At 41.5% G+C, this 16,801-nt stretch overlaps 1 protein-coding gene across 1 annotated transcript in view; it reads left to right on the top strand.

Annotated features, from left to right (window-relative positions):
- Positions 1 to 3,510: 3,510 nt before the first annotated feature.
- Positions 3,511 to 16,801, top strand: part of MAP7 (microtubule associated protein 7) — a 133,609-nt gene continuing 120,318 nt past the window's right edge. The window contains 1 exon segment of the mRNA XM_006188479.3: positions 3,511 to 3,671. Coding sequence (XP_006188541.1) covers positions 3,539 to 3,671 — 133 coding nt within the window. The 5' untranslated portion in view covers positions 3,511 to 3,538.

The following is a 16,801-nucleotide window of genomic DNA, read 5'->3' as shown; positions in this document are numbered from 1 at the left end:
TGGTCGCGGCTGTGACTGAGATGCAGCTAGTTGGTGTTGGAGTCAGGATTTATGGGTCAGCAGGATGAAAGCATCTTGGCTTTAGAGAGAATGGCCTGGGTGCGATCCTGACTCAGTGATTTAACTAGCTATGAGACTTGAACCTCTCTGAGCCTCAGTTTCCTGATCTGTCAGGTGATAACGCCTCTCTCTCAGGGCTGTTGTAACCAACAAAGACAACATATCTAATGCCCATGGCACAGTGTAGGACATGAAGCTGAGTGTGTTCCTCTCCTCGACCCCACTCTGCCTCATGGGTTGCATGATGGTAGTGACTTCTGACCTCCTTTGGTAAGCTCTCACTAACCCCAATAAATGGTTTTAAGTATCATGTGCATTCTTTTTAAAACAGAGCAACCATTTTGGTGGTTTTCACATTTTGATACGAATCAGAGTTCTCCAGGAGACCCCTCAGACTGGAGCATGAAAAATCCCATCTTTGTCCATGAGGGATAGCCGACTGAAGTTAACAGAAGAGGAAAATCATTGATCACCTACTGTGGGTGGGCTCAGTGCCGGTCCTCTGTGTCCCACAGAGGCTGTCCTGTGACCTCGCTTCCCAGAACCTTCATTCTGCTGGGTGCCTTGAGCGCAAGCCACAGACCTCAAGCAGGACTCCTTCCTGAAATTCGTAATCTTGTCTGGACAAGTTAAATGCTAGCTAGCGTTTGTTTTGCTGTTTCATAAAATAATTGAGGCCATCCTTGAAAGCAGTGGACTGGACAGCTACTGCAGAGGTCATTTGAATTTGAGGGTGTACTTTGCTTTTCAAAAGCCACTCTTGGAAAGGTTTTTCGTTGTCCTCCTAGGACACCTCATAAATATTGTCACTTCACTTTTTTATTTGAAAAGTGGAGGAAAAGTTCTCTTTTTCTTTAGCTTTGTTTATTTTAGTAATACTTTTATTAAACTCAGTGGAGATGATCGAAGTTGTTAGTTTTATCTGGATGAGGAATATTTCTGAATGAAATCTGTCATTTGCCCAAGACATTGATTTTCATTTTCTCTGCTAAAAGGTAGTTTCAGCTATACTCTGTGTGTGTGTGTGTGTGTGTGTGTGTGTTGCTTTTGTAAATACTAGCTTGATTCTCTGAAAGTAGAAGAAACTAGATTGGAAAATATTTTCACAGATGTTTGTGATATTTATTTTTCTTTAATCAGATGATCAATAGATAGGAAATAATTCTTTAGTTCAGAAAAAATTTACCAATTACAGAAAATAATGGAAGTACATTGACCAATTTGTATCCGCTGTTATTTCAAGACACAGATCCTTCCTCTCCTTTTCTCTCCATGTCTTGCCAGCTCCATAGAAGTTGGAGAAGTGGACTCTGGTATTCTAAACCCTGTATGCCAAGTATCTGCCGTAGGAGAAGCACAGTAGTAGGAAGAAGGGAATCCGAGCTTTCATTGTAAACTTGCTGCCAACTCACATTTGACTCAGCTTCCTTGCATGTAAAATAATACTAATTCACATGTTTCCATTCCTTTGTTCCAAATGCCTATGTCACATGCTAACATGATTTTAGTAAATAAACTCCATATCTGAAATGTCCTACATGTCTCAAAGCCACAAATCTAAACGCAGTAACTTACTAAATTCCCTAGGCTATGGAGGAAAAGATTTCTAAGATTTACCTTTTTTTTTCCAGCATGATTTGCTAAACATTTAGGACACTTCCAGCATTGAGCTGGGTAATGAGTAGATAAAAAACAGAAGTGTTCCTTGATGGAGTTGACAGTTGAACTGGAAACATCTTGAAAATTACAAAACAAAAATGGACTAGTTACAACAATGTATTATAATCAAAGCAGCTGGTATTTACTAAGCACTGCTTACCGCTACTGCCACACTCATTTAATCCTCACCCCTAATCCCGATAAATGATGTCATAGACCCAATTTTACAGAGAAAACTGAGGCACCAAGAGGTTAGTGAGTTGTCTTAAGTTACTCTGCCATGCAAAGGATTTAGAGAGGATATTCTCCTTGCCTTGGAGTCCCTGGGTCCCCTCTTGGATAAGTAAGTGTAAGGACTGAAGAAACAGAGTGGTCTGGGGTGGGAGGATTGCTTTGGACTTTTAAGCAGACTTGAATTTGATTAAAAGGCAAAAACAAAAAGTACAAAGATTATTTTCTTAATTTGGAGGTTGACATTTTAAAATGTCATTTATTGTATCTTTAATATTTTTTTTGGCACACAGCATAAATTTCAGGCAGCCTAGAAACAAAGTCTTAAAGTGAGAAAGCTTATTTCAGGAGAAAACAATAATCACATGATTGTGTGCTTTGGAGAAAACAGTCCAAAGAAGAACTAAAATTGGGTCAAGTGTTGAGAATTGCTCAGCACTGCTGGTAGTGAATTGTCCAGAGTGGTGGGAATTGGAGTTTGCTGGATATAATCAAGGCAGCTTTTTTCCCATTGGAGAATCGTAGTGTCTCACTTGTGCCTTTTTGTCCAAATTGTGGTTTTCTGTGAGAACAGGCACAGTCCTCCCTCTGCCTGTCTTCACTTGAGGGTCTCAGGTGCGTGGCCATGCTGGTCCTTGTGACAGGTGCTGCTAAGCCTGCATTTCTACAGATTCTGGGGTTGTAAGGATGTCAGGAAAACTGGATGTGTTACTGAGTGTGAAGTGAGCTGTAGGGTACCGGCCGTGCCTTCCTCCAGGGACTCCCAAACATTGTTACAATGGAAAACCTGGCCCCCAGAAGAAGAAAAAGCCTTCCAGCCTTGAGCCCCTTTCTTCCTACTGGGGAATCCGCTGCTGCCTGTGCAAGCAAAACTACGTTTCTCCTCCCATCCTGCTGCTCCTGCCACTGAAAGCAAGAGGGAGCTGCCCAGGGGATGGGCTGCCTCGCCTCCCACTGTAACACTCTGCTGGCAAGTTCCCAGGACCAGCATCCCGGCAGACTGGCTGCTGCTTCTCCACCGGGGAGATGGAGCTGCTCCCAGCCCTCCTTGATTAGGATATGTCAGGGTTGTCAGGGCAACTGTCAACGGACCGGCAGCATATCCTATTTTCCCCTCCGAGCTGTGGGCTGAATATTTTACTGTGCGGCAGCAGGAAGAAGACTGGGGAAAGGTGCCGCATCAGGAAGGAGAAGCTGGGATCTAATTGAGCAGGTTAGGCAGTGGAGGGAAGCATCTGACCCTGCGTGCCATTCATAGGGCATTTCTGGAAGGAGAGAGCGTGTGTGTGTGCGCGCGTGTGTGCGCATGGGAGCCCAAGAGCTTGAGCCAGCACACGTGCCTGTGAGGAGTAAGTGGGAGGGGGCTTGCAGGGGAGGGGGTGCTGCTAGGTGAGGGGGAACTGCAGGGCCTCAGTTGCCAAGAGGCTGGTAGTATCTGTCAGCTGTTTGCACACTGTTTACCCATAGGGGATCTATTACAAGTGCTCAAATGAACCGGCAGCTTAGAAACTAGCAGCTTCCTGGGAGCTGCAATTATATAAGCATATATTTTTAATATAATAATAATTAAAAAGCAAGCAGCAGCAGTATGCCTGGATCAGCTACAGCTCTCCGACAAGAGAGACTGAAGAAGACCAATGCAAGGCCAGTCCCCCTTGGTTTATTCACCATTAATGAGGAAGATGAACAGCAAAAGAATGGAAATTCCAGAAGACCGAAAGGTATGCATAAGCCCTACCCTTTGGTCCGAGCCGGAGCCAGCCCCCGTTTCCCACACTGCCTCTAGCACATTTTACCAACGGTGCTCGGGGTGCACACTGTGTGGCGGGCTTGTGACCTCCTGGCACAGTTTGCTAGTGGTATTTACACACTGTAGGGCTGTGTATGCATGAAATGGGGAACAGATTTTGCAGATTTGGTAGGTTTGAGATCAGCTGCCTTTTTGAGCCAAGCTGTTTTCTTGGCCTAGAGCGCTTTAATTTTCGCACACGCTCACTTAGACAGTTACCAGTGACTGTCTTCATCAGGAGGAGGGAATGAGTTATCAGGTTTAAATGAACATCTCCCCACCTTCCATAGGTACATCAGGCGATTTCTGTTTAAGGAGGCAAGTTCCTCCTCAAAATGGATGAGATGGAGAAAGTGACCTGAGAGTGCAGCCTTTCCATGGGCAGAGGGTCAGGACGTTACTTCCTTCTCTATTCTGAAATGCTGAGAGAGGAGGAAAACAAACACTAAGCTTGACTGTAGGGGGCAAAGCTGGGAACAGGGAGGGGTCCGTGAGCTTGTCTAACTACTGATGATAACTCTGCTACACCTGTGAGAGGTTGAACTGTGCTGGATACAGAAAGGAGAGAACTGATTCTGGTGCTGTCCTTTCATAAGGATGAAGTGGAGCAGCAGCTCGCCCGGCTTCTCAAGTCCCTGTACACTGCATCATCTTTAGCGTTGTCTCATGGCCACCCTCCCGGGGCTGCAATTATCAGACAGCAACATCATGCATTTTTGAGGGACTTTAAGGCTTGCATTTTAAGTTTTCCAGTATCCTAATTCTTGTAGCCACCTTCCCAATATGAGCTGTTCTTAAGCTGATAGGTTATCAGTTTTGTTGTTTCTGATGTGCAGATTGCATTTTAGCTTGCATTCAATTGTTCTATCACTGAGAGAGCAAATTTTCCTCTGTGTGACAGAGAGCAATAGCATGGCAAAGGAGCAAGCAAATATTTGAGCAATGATAGAATGGGTGTTTAAATAGAATCCGATGTCTGAAGACTACTGGCTGTCTTTCTCTTGGTTCTGGAATGAATCTGTTTGCTTTTATTAAATATAATTGAAACTGTCTAGTTTATATTCAAAAGTATATTTTTACTTCATTTTTAAAAGGCTGTATACTGGGAAGTTCTAAGAAGAAGTCTTATTACTATAGTTGATTTTATTTTACTGTCAGACATGGCTTCTATCTGAGAACCAACTGACCTCAGGAATCTGATGACACTGTGACTGGCAGGCGACTTTTATTTGCCCATGAATTAGATCTTGAATCAGTGTCCTCTTGATGAAAACGCAGTACTTTAAATTGCTAGTAGTGAATCATTTGGCTTCCTAGGAGCTGGTAACTTTTGAAAATTAATTTGGATTTGTTGAATTGTAGCCAGTGTGTTTTTGGAAATGTTTTTGATTTGTGGCACTTTTTCCTTGGGTGTCCTGAACAGTAATTTAAAATAGCCATCCATTTTGTCTTTAGTATTTTATTGAATTCCTCTTTCTGTCTTTCTCCTGTTTGTTTTGGTTTGTTTTGTTTTCAGTTTTGCCTCTAGCATTTTATTTAAAGGGAAGAGGGCTGGGGGAATTAGGTGCTTCTAAGAATTGCCAAAAGGCACTTTATGCAACTCCATGGATTAGAGAGACTTAAATCAAGGAGTTTCTGATCCCCTACCATTTTTCTTTTTCTACCTTTCCCCACACCAAGGTGTGTTTAGGGGTGGGAGTGTGCAGAGAGAAAGAATAGGAGACAAAAATCCTGTGCTAATAAGGATAGCCAGACTTATCCCCACATGTCTCTAATTTATGAACACATTCAATAACACAAGCAGATAAACCACCTTGGGTATCTCTAGTGATTCTGGATGGATAAGACTATTGATTTTCTGAATTTCTCATCAGGTCTATCTGAGCAATAGGAATTTTCACTTTCAAGTCTAGCTCTGTCCATCAATCGAACAATGATGTAAATATTCTGTCTGCTCTGTCCAATGTAACAACTAGCCACATGTGACTAGGAGCACCAGAAATAATGGCTATTACCACTGGCAAACTGATTTTTAAAATTAATTTTAGTTAATTTAAATTTCAATATAGCCACATGTGGCTAGTGGCTACTTTATTGGACAGCACAGTTCTAGTCTATAGAACTGTGACTTTGTGAATTTGTGTCCTCTCTGCTTTGTCCATCCTTAATTGCTTCCTGGTGCCAGACGTGGTCGGGTCTTGAAATGAATGCGGTTATTAAGGGCATCATGGAGCAGACAGCGTGCTCCATGTTCTGCAAAAGAGCACATTAACCTGGGTTTAGAGACAGTTTCACTTTTCCTTTTCCACTTAAATGCTATAGCCTGCTCTGTGTATTTTTCTTATCAGTCACTAGTTGCTTATACCATTTTTTGCAACTTTTAGTGGACTCCTATTTTCTAAGTTATTTCCAAAGCATCATAGCAGGATGACATACAAGTTATCTTTTATGTCTAACTATTAAACAATCAAAAACTTTGTTTTTCTCTGCTTACTCCCTGGTCTGATCAGCCAGTCATGTCCCAACGTTATTTTCATGGTTAGTATTTTTGTTCTTTCACTACCAGGAATAGAGAAGCTTGCTCTCTAAATTCAATAAGCTAAATGCTTCTGTCCAGGATTACCCTGGGTTTATGACAAGTAGCATCTTTCCAGATACTCTATTGTTGAGTAACCATCATAATGAACTCAGTGGGGATAAACGTATCGATTACCATCTGGATTCTCGATGGTGGCTTCAAAATTACCTGCTGGGGTGAGACAGTAGATTTGTTAGCTGGTAGATTGGATCACTCCTTAAAAGAGAGATTTCTGCCCCGTGTAATCAACAGGAATGTGAAGGTTTTACATGCCTTGCTATTATTGATGTTTAACATTTAGATAGTAATTAGGAGTGAGCTGGGCTTGTGCTGTTGCTCTTATGCCTCAGGACCTGAGCCTCAGTGTAATGCTGACCATATGACTTGCTTAGGAGAGATTGTTTAGGTACTGCAATGACTAAATGCCCTTGGATGGGTTTCAAGGCCAGCCTGTCTTATGGTAAATTTTGCTAAGCTGAGTGTGATTATTAAGTAATAAGACATTTTCTCCCTAAACCAGTGTTTGTTAAATGCTCACTCTGTGCAGATTAATCTGCTGGGCATTGTGGAAGTGATACAAAGATAATTGACGTGGTGTCTGCTGTCAGAAGTGTTTACCTGTCTAGTGGAGGGAGACAAGCATATACAAATAATGCAGGTATATAAACTGGAATCAGGGGAAGGGCTGATTAGTGTTGTGAAATGATGCATATAATCCATGCTCTTCTATAGACTAAGCTTCTAAAGGGCCAGGACTAGTCCTCTTTGTAAACACTTTGCAGAGTGCAGGGAAAGCTATTGAATGAAGGTAAACTTAATATTCAAAACTAATTTCCACAGGCTCTAAAGATCTTACTAACATAGGAATTCTAAGAAATGTTAGTAGTATTAGAATTGTCCTTCCAAGGTAACTGCTTTGAAAGAAAGGGTACTGTGTTTGGATGTATCTGATGAGTTAATCGTGTTATTCTCCACCACACTGCATTTATATAATAGTGTATCAGGGATTCTGCTCTTTTGTTTTCCATCATACTATTCATCATTTTCTTTGGTGAAAAAATAAATGAAGATATTTGTTTACAAGGTGGCATCAATTGACTACTTTGTTAATATCTAGGTTAATGCCTTCTGCCCCTTTTGTTAGCTAATGGCAGGTTAGATTGTAAAGAAATTTCTCCTTGAAATCAGGACACAATAGTTCTGAGAAACTGTTCTCTCCTCCTCTCCGCCCCCGCTCCCCCCATTTTGTTAAAATGTGTATTTATGGAGTTTGCAGTACTCCTCTTTTGGCTTGTGCACTGTCAAGGTAGAATTTCTGACAGTTAAGTTTTCCGAATGAAATACAATCTACCATTTATTGCTTATATTCCTATTGGATAGGTGGTGATTTGGCAACTGTAATGTCTTCTTTGTAAGTCATGAGTCTTTTTCTTTTCAAGGAGGAGTGTGAATGTCACTCTAGAAGCATTCTCAGACATTTCCCTGTTTCTTTTCCTCTTTTGTTCTGTAAAACTTGGACCGCTGTCTGTTCTCGGTGTCCTTATTTGTGCCATTTCAAAGCTAGGCAAAAGAATTTAGCTGTAGAATTTTACAACTAGTGGGGCTAAAGTATAGTTTAGAAGAATATCAAAGATCCCTATTAGGAGAAAATCTTAAAGTCAAGCTGATTGGCATAACTTGTATTTGTTAAAGAAACTCTAAATATGTAAAAATTAAAAAAGAAAACAGGATATTCAGAACAAGGATCACATCTAATGTATGGCTTGCACTCATTGGGGTCTCTGTAAATATCTGTGAGTAAATAACTGACTTTCAGGCATTCTGTGTTACAGCAATTACCATACATATCACTGCATCCAAGGACTAAAAGGCTTCAAAATTTGGTGCCTGTTTCAAGAGCTTTAATTAATGGTGCTAAAATTTAACTGACTGCTCCAACCATAGGAACTGAAAAGAAGTATTTGGTGAGGATCTCCCAGCTAATAAATCTTAGATGTTGTATTTGCTAGAAGTTTGACTTGAGTATCCACTTCCACTACAATCAGCATGTCTCAGGGAACAACTTTAATTTGTTGCTACCAAAAATTTTCCAGGTGATTTGCAGGCACCTTGACCATATTTTTAGCAGAAACTGACCTTCACAGTGCAAAGGTAATTTTGAGAGAGTCCATCTTATTTCTCAGATTTTGTAGGCATTTAGAAAGAGCCCCATTCATGTCAGACTGGACCCTCTGTGTGTTAGGTTTATGTTCTAGATTTGCCAACTTCAGAAGGCAAGTCGTACCCCGTTATGCATCACATTCAGATGTAAAGGCTCAAAGTGTATCACAGATGGACATAAGACTTGGTGTTTGAAATAGTTCCCAGAGCACTATTGAATATTTTTGCTGACTGTAAAATGCAAGTCCTCTTTTTCAGGCTATATGCCCAGCATTGATTTGTTAGTGAGAGAATTCTAATAGGTTCTGTCTGGATTCCAAAGAATTTACCATTCCTAGACCCAATGTGGGATGTGAAATGAAAATGGAGTTTAGGAGGACAGACCAAGGAAAATTATTTTCACAGTTTTAATTGAGTGTGAAAGTAGGCAAGTTACTGTTACTTAACCTCATTATTTCCAAGCCTCAGGTTCTCAGCTGTAAAGTGAAAGTAATAAAATTATATTTACTGGTAGTGGTGAGATAACATATAAGTACTTAGGACAGTCTCTGCAGAATAATTGAGGCTCATTAAATGATAGTTTCAAAAATGGTCATTTGTAATCATACGTCCCCCCCTTACACTTTCTGGTCGCTTCTACCAGCATGTTCTCTGGGGGGAAAGGCCTAACAGAAGGACCATCAGGCTTGTCTCTTCTGGCACCCTCACCAGTTTCTTTATCAGGAAGAGATTTTCTCTAGTCTAATCTCTCACCTTTTATTTCACTTGTGAAAAATTTCCAGGAAGCCTGCCTCTTCCCTGAAGCCTTAATAGTCCCTTCCCCACAGCAGGCACGTGTGACTGGACCCTTGTCCTGTGACCACTCACGTGGATCAGATGTGCTGCATGTCAGGGAGGTTACTCATCGAGATGCCCTGTAATTTCATCATGTGAAGTGAAGGAAATAAATTACCATTATGTCAGATCACCTCACTTACTTCTTACTTCAAATGTGATTAATAAGGGAGGAGTGTACCTTTTATTTCCTCATTCAGGAATTCGTGAAAAGCTTCTGGTTCCCTCATTCAACAGCAGTGATCCTCTGCCGCCTTGGAAACCAATCAAAAGGAAATTGTTTTCCTTAAAATGTGCAGTTTTATTTATTTTTCCTTCTGATGTGTGGAGGGGGTGTGTGTGAATTGCTTGATGGAACTGCCCTAGATTTGTGGGCAGGTGTCTGCGAGAGATCTAGGTTATGAGCACTCACATTTGGGGCAGCCAGCTCTATGTGCGCTGTTTTTCTTTCCCCACGTGCTTATTTTCAGCACCAGGACTTGTTCTAAGTATGGTCATTTTCTTTTATTTCATTCCTCTTATTTCTCTGGGGTGGTCTCATCTCTCTCGCTGGTCGGCTGGCGGGGAGTGTGGTTAACGTCCGTGAGAGCCTGGGGTTGGATGTGACGACTGCTGTTATTAAACCTGAATGTGGGCGGGTCTGTGTCCCCAGAGGCAGAGCCCTTCCCTCTACCCGGTGCCGCTTCTCCTCCGTCTTCCACTTCGCCATACCTGGTCAGCTCCTGCTTGTCCTTCAGTTTAAATGTCATTTCCTTAAGACTGATCCCAGATCAGGCGAGGTCCCATATTCTAGGCTCTCACAGCATCTGGTACGTGGCCTTTCTCGCTCTAACCAAATTGCAGATTGTTCGTTTACTGAGTAGTTGTTTAACGTCGGTCTCCCCAGCTAGACTCAGCACTGAGAGGGGCGGTGAGTGTGACTGTTTCATTCACACTGTGTCCCTAATACAAGACCTAGTATGTCGTCGAGGGTTCCAACGGGTCTGTACGTGATGGATGAGAGACTGACACACTGGCCCTGCCAGCCAGAGAAAATAAAGGAGCACAACTGGGAGGACCGGCTGTCTGTCCAGGCCTCAGAACATTCCACGGTCCAGGACTTTGTTCTGAATGTGGCAAAGGCCTAGATGCAACAGGTCAGTCATCATCCTGCCTGGCGATAGGACAGTGACTTTGTATTAAAGACATTTGTCCACTAGCCTTCACACAGGGATGGCCTGTGGTTAGCTTCCTGCTAGGACGAGTGACAGTTGTGACAGAGAGCCTGCCGATATTCCCACGACTTGCTTGGACTAAATTCCAGTACTCAGCCATTCCAGAAGTGCTGCCCACCATCATCTTTCCTTGAACTGCCAAAACTCATTATGAAATACTTATTTTAGCTTGTGGTGTATCCTCATTATTGCCATGTTTGAAGTATTAAAAGCATTTACCTTTCTTTGAAACAACTGAAATTCACTCTCATGGCTAAAAGCATAAGTTGCAAGCCAAGAGGAAATGACATAAGAAACAAATCCTCATTGACTTGAACCCTCCCCAAGCTCTTTGACAAGTAGTGTCTACCACTCCTTCCTGCTCCTTTGTGGATCAGGAGACATCCCAGAGACCAGTTCCTGGTGCAGACCTTTCCATCAGCAACATGTAAAGATGCAAAAGTAGCAACAGAGATGTTTGGATTCAAAACCTCAGCAATCTGGGTTTTTACCTTGGACTTGCTTCAGGATCATGTTTGTTTGCTTTTTATGAGGTTGTTACCACAGATTCTTCTGACACTACAGTAAATCCTTTTCCTAATGGTTACATGGTGGTGTTCATTATCCTATAGCTTGCCCTCACCCATACAGTAGTTTAGATTACTATTACATTAACATGAGCATGAATTATGAGTGGAATGCCAAACTGGCCACTTGGGTCGACGCTTCCAATCATCAGTCAACTTTACAGCATTTTCTCACAATCCAAGTGACTTCAAAATCATCTTTACCCTACTGCACCAAGTTGCAGGGACCTGGACATCTCCGCTGATGCTCCATGGCCTTCACTCAGCTCCATGTGGCCGGCCGGCCAGCCAGCAGTGTAAGTCTACGCTGGGACCTGTTACTGCTCCACCTACAACATCATAAACTCAGAAATTCCCCTTGGCACCCACAAACTTCAGGCTTGGCCAACACTGGTTTTGTGCCTGCCCCATGCTACAAGACATGCTGGGTTTTTCCAGATGTGTGAGCTCATCCGTCTGCCTGACACACAGCCTCACACCTTCCTTCCAAACTCTTCCTCTTCTGTAGGACCCCTAGGCTCCCGAACCCTCTGTGTTCTTAGTTGTTAGTACCCTTCTGACTCACTTGTCCTCTTTTCAAGCCTGGAACCCATGGGTAACCATCTCAGTGATGCACTTGCAGCGACGCCTGGGCCTTCCTGGCAGGCGCTGAGTCTCCCTGCATGGCCTCATCTTCTTTAGAGCTGCCGAGTGCTGTGTGAAAGTGCCTGGGTCTGCTCCACTTTCTGTTCTCTCGCTGTCAGGTGAGCCCTCACTGCTGCTGGACAGCTGTTTTAGTCAGATCACATCCAGCTCTGGTATTCACCCCATGTCTCGTCTGCTCTGTCTCTCACTCTTAACACCCTGCATTTCCTGCCACGTTGCTGTGAATGCTGAGAATGTACTGGATTAATCTCTAAGCCATAATTTGCTCTCTTGAATAAATAGAAATGTATGTATCCTGTGCTATTCTGATTAAAACTCAACAACAGAAAAGGGGAGAATGAGGAACTTCTCTTCATTTGATATGATTTTGAAGAAAGAAGGTATAATTTAAAAGGACTACTGGCCACCCACATTGGATTTAACTAAATCCCGAGTGTCAAAGCTGTGTGGCCAGCTGCATAATTTTCTGGTGAGACATTATACATAAGAGAAAAGCAAACTGAATGTTCCAGGCCCCATCTGAGGATTTCTTGGTCATTTCTTGTGGATCATTACAACTACAGATGTCTCATGAGCGAGTTACTACAATTACTGATCTGTGTCTTATTACTTTGAAAGAACAAGGTTAAAGAATGAGGTCATACTATTGCAGGTAACGTGTTAAAAAGCAGAGTTTAATTCAGGACTTCTAATATTTCTTGAATTCCTTTCTTCCGACAGTACTGTCATCATCATTGCAGTGGAGGTCTACTTAGTCATTCCCAGGGCCCTAGATTTGATTTTTTTCCCCCAAGATTATGACTCTTTAATGACTCTAGGTAATAGGAAATTTCTTGGCTGAATAGGTGGCTGTTTCAGTTTTCCTCCAGCATATTTGAGATATATACAAACTTCTATTGAAGTATAATCAGTTTACAATGTTGTATCAATTTCTGGCTTCCAACATAATGCTTCAATCATATGGGAAAATACATATATCCATTTTTCATATTCTTTTTCACCATAAGCTACCACAAGATATCGAATAGAGTTCCCTGTGCTATGCAGCATGAAGTTGTTTATTCTATGTATACAGCATATTTGATCCTTAAACTTCTATTGTGATGTTTAGTGTGAAAGTTAAAATAGAAAAAATAACAAAACCGTCCTGGGCTATATATGATCCATAGTTCCTTCTGGACAAGCCTTAGCATTTAGCATTATCTGTTTCCACCCACGTGACACTGACCATCTTCCAGGACATTGACTGGAGCAGAGCAGGCATCCCTGTGTGATGTAAAGCCAGAGCAAGGATACTGGGTGAGTAGTACAGAGCTTAGGACAATTAGGCTGGCAGAATATGTTGGTGCCAAAATTCAGAATGCTTGATCTGCAGTCAGTTAAGATGGAGAAAAATTAACTTCCTTTCCCTGATGCTGATGAAGATAATCTGTCTTAGGATCACAGTGATGCTTCAGATTTCCAGCGATCTGGCAGGTCTTTGGTAGTGTAGTCCCTGGTGAAAACCAAATAAGCTGACTGGTAAAATGAGCAAGTCAGGTTTCAATGTCCTGGAAGTATCTCTAAAATTTAAAATTGGGGATTGTATGTCAAAGTAAATATCAAATTGAAGCCAGTCCCATCTGAGCAGTGTCGTCATGGTCTCTTGGAGGCAGTAAGTTAGAAGATTAATAACTCGGAATCTGGAGCCGGTTTTGTCACCTCCTAACTGTTTGCTTCAGGCAAGGGACTTACTATTTGTGCCTACTTGCTTCATCTAAAAAAAACCCAGGACAATAGTGGCACCCATCTCATAGGGTCATTAAGGATTAAGTGGGATAATACGTAAAACATGCTTGTAACTGTGCCTGGCACTAACAGCTAGCCTGTGTGTGGTAGTGGATGTTATTTGGAAAATTCTCTTAGATTGGTGACTTTATCTTAGTACTTCTGAGAAACTAGCATTTCTGCTAAGACTCCTAAATTTGGGGAGACTTGAAACCAATTAAAACAAAGTTGCACCTGCTCTCTGAGAATTAATTAAATAATTTAAGATTATTTTTCTTCTTTTTTTTATAATTTGAAAATAATCTCAGGTGCCTAGGGACTGTACAGCTAGAGCAGATATTTTTATTGAAACTCATTATCGTTGACAGTTACCTTGATCACAGCATTACGAGCCACACAAAAATGAGGACACTGAAGTGTGTTTGAAACTGTAATGAATTGTTCTTAAGACAGCACTCAGGAAGATACTACTTCCTGGCTTGGTAACCCAGTGCATTTCACCTTACACATTGTTGTAAGGTTACATAATTTTTTCAGTCCACATTTTGTCATTTGTTTTGGACTTTAAAAGGGGGTGATAATTTATCACATTAAATCATTATTTTAAGAAAATATGAAAAGCAGAGTACTAACATGATAAATACCCATATACCTAGGTCCCAGACCATTAAAAATATTTAAGTATTTTAGATTAAAATACATAATTTGGGGAAATATAAATAAAATGTTATAGCCAGTGTTACAGTTTCCTGCGTGTCCTTCCATGGTCTTGTCTTCTGTTCCCTCCCTCCCTTTTCCCCTTCAGGGAGGTAACATGCACTCTTCCACGCTGTTTCTGTACTTGTACTACATGTATCTATAAATAATATTGTGCGTGTTTGAATTTATATAAATTATACTGTTTGCTACTTTGTACTGTCCCCCTCAAGTTTTGAAAGAGTTGTCCAAAGTGATCAAAATATAGTTTGTTTTAACTACTGCCTAGAATTCTGTAATGTGATTTTACCACAGTTTAATTCTTTAATGTGACTTAACTGCAGTGTACTGATCCTCAGTTGGTGGATGGTGAGTTGATTAGTTTTGTTTTGTTTTTTGCCTTGCCGCTATTACAAATCGTGCTGCAGTAACCATTTATAAACTTCTCCCTGGGCACATATGCAAGTCTTTCTGTATGTTCCTGGAAATGGTATGTGCATTTTCACATGCCAAATTGCTTTCCAAAATAGTTTTATCAGCATAGTTCCACCTACAGTATATGAGTCCACATTTCCCCATATCCTCACTTAGACTGGATTTAGTAAGACACTTTTATTTTTCCAGTTGGATAGGTATGAAATGGAATTTGGTTTTAATTAGCAAAATTGGACAAAATTTTTTTTTTTTTTTAATAATGGGAACACTGGCATTGTTTGGGGGGTTTTTTGTTTTTTTTTCCTTCCCCTGTGAGGGAGGGCAGGGAAACCACTGCATCAGTAATCTGGCTTAAAGCTCATTGTCCTTGGCAGGTATGCCAAGTCACTGGGGGAGGAAACAGATGGTACCACCAACCCTGCAGAACCGGAGGCAGGGCAGTTACCATCTCCACTGACAGAGTGGCTGGGTGTTACAGCTGGGTTTCAGATTCCCCCTTTTCAAACGGTGCCTCTAGTTTGCAGGCCTGAGCCTTCTGGTTTTCTTCAGCATCACTACTATTAGGTTGCCAGAGAAAAAGCAAAGTATATAAAAGTTAATTTGGTTTTCTTGATAAAACTGATTATACTAAGATTTCTTTTAGGATGAAGACTATAAATGGAGGATAGGGTAGAGGCAGTGTTCGGGGAAGATTCTGGGGAGAGCATATGTTGAAAACATGGCTTAAAATCAGATTTGGTAATTATTTGCAGCTTTTCATTATTCATGTAATCCTTGGGTCTGATTAGCATTTGTAGAGTATAAACTCTACAAATGCAAGGTATTAACATGAATAATTAAAAGGTAGGGAGTTAGCCATACGTGACTGTGGGTTTTCTTTTGTTACTATGGAGGCTATTTTAGTAACAAGAGGAAGCTTAGACTTGTAGACTGCTAGTCTGGAGACTTCAATAATGCTGTCAGCTCAACCACATGTCATGATATATTGCATGGTAGCCTTGTTTTCCTGGAAAAAGAAAGTTACTTTGCTGGAGGGGTGAAGCAATATTCTGTGCTTTCTATCTATACCAATTATTAGAGTACAATCTGAATTCCTGGGAGGAGGGCTGTACTTAGCATAATCATACTTACCTAAGTATAGTTATTATTATAACTTAAAATTACCTTGGTCATTGCTCTAACTTACGGAATCAGGACCTTTGGCCCCCGCAAAGTATCCTTTTCAAAATCTTGGGTATTTCCCAGGGGATGTCTCATGTGCTCACAAACAAGGCCACCTGCACAGGTGACACCTCCATCTGTAAAGCACCTTCCCCACTCGTGCTCTGCTGTGCACTGCTCTACCACTTACACTGTAAATCATACTTCCCAAACTGGTGCTCTACACGTCACTCCTTCTAAAAGATGTTAACGGGTGTGCCAGCAAAAGGGTGATTCTAATTGAGATCTCCTTAGAAAGATGTCTTAACGTAGGACTTGTAAGGGCATTTAATATGTTGTTATGAATCACTAAGAAAGGAACTTAGTAGACCTATTTGACCAAGGAATAATTTTATGTGGGGTGTATGTGTGTCTGCTGCACACAGGAAATTCTGTTGTGTTTGAGTGTGTTTGCATGCATACAAAGCATCATTTAGGAGAGTCTTGATTTGCCACCACATGGTACCAAAGCTGTGAGCTGGTCTGTTGCAAATAGATGTTAGATTTTTTTTTTTTTTTATTGGCTTCTGGTAGATTCTCTGGTAAGTCCTGATGTGTCCAAATCTCTCAAAGTTCAGTTTGGGCTCCTGCTGCCTAACAGAGGTCTATACAGCTAACTTGGTTGCTGGTAAGGAATGCACAAAAAGGCATCTTGGTCTTTTTTGTTCTTGCTGTGGAAGCTGGAGGCAGACACTACCTCAGAGAATGCCAGAAACTCTGGTCCATGAAGCCATGGCTGCCCCTAGCCCTCTGAACTCACAGGAGGGATCTTCCTTTATTCTGCAGCCTCAAACACCGACTGTGACCCTCACTTCATGGAGATGTTCTGGTGAGTAAAGAAGGGAAAACTTGTCATGGGAACATAACTGTTTTCACCAGAGCCTTATCTGAGAGCTGCATGTGAGCAGGTCATGATGGATCTTTTTATTTTCTATGTTCTGGAAGGATAAGTACAGTGAAAGTTAAG

Source organism: Camelus ferus, chromosome 8 (genome assembly GCF_009834535.1).
Source record: "Camelus ferus isolate YT-003-E chromosome 8, BCGSAC_Cfer_1.0, whole genome shotgun sequence".
Classification (NCBI taxonomy): Eukaryota; Metazoa; Chordata; class Mammalia; order Artiodactyla; family Camelidae; genus Camelus; species Camelus ferus.
Note: the sequence above shows the minus strand (reverse complement) of the source record. Positions and strands in the feature narration are given on the sequence as shown.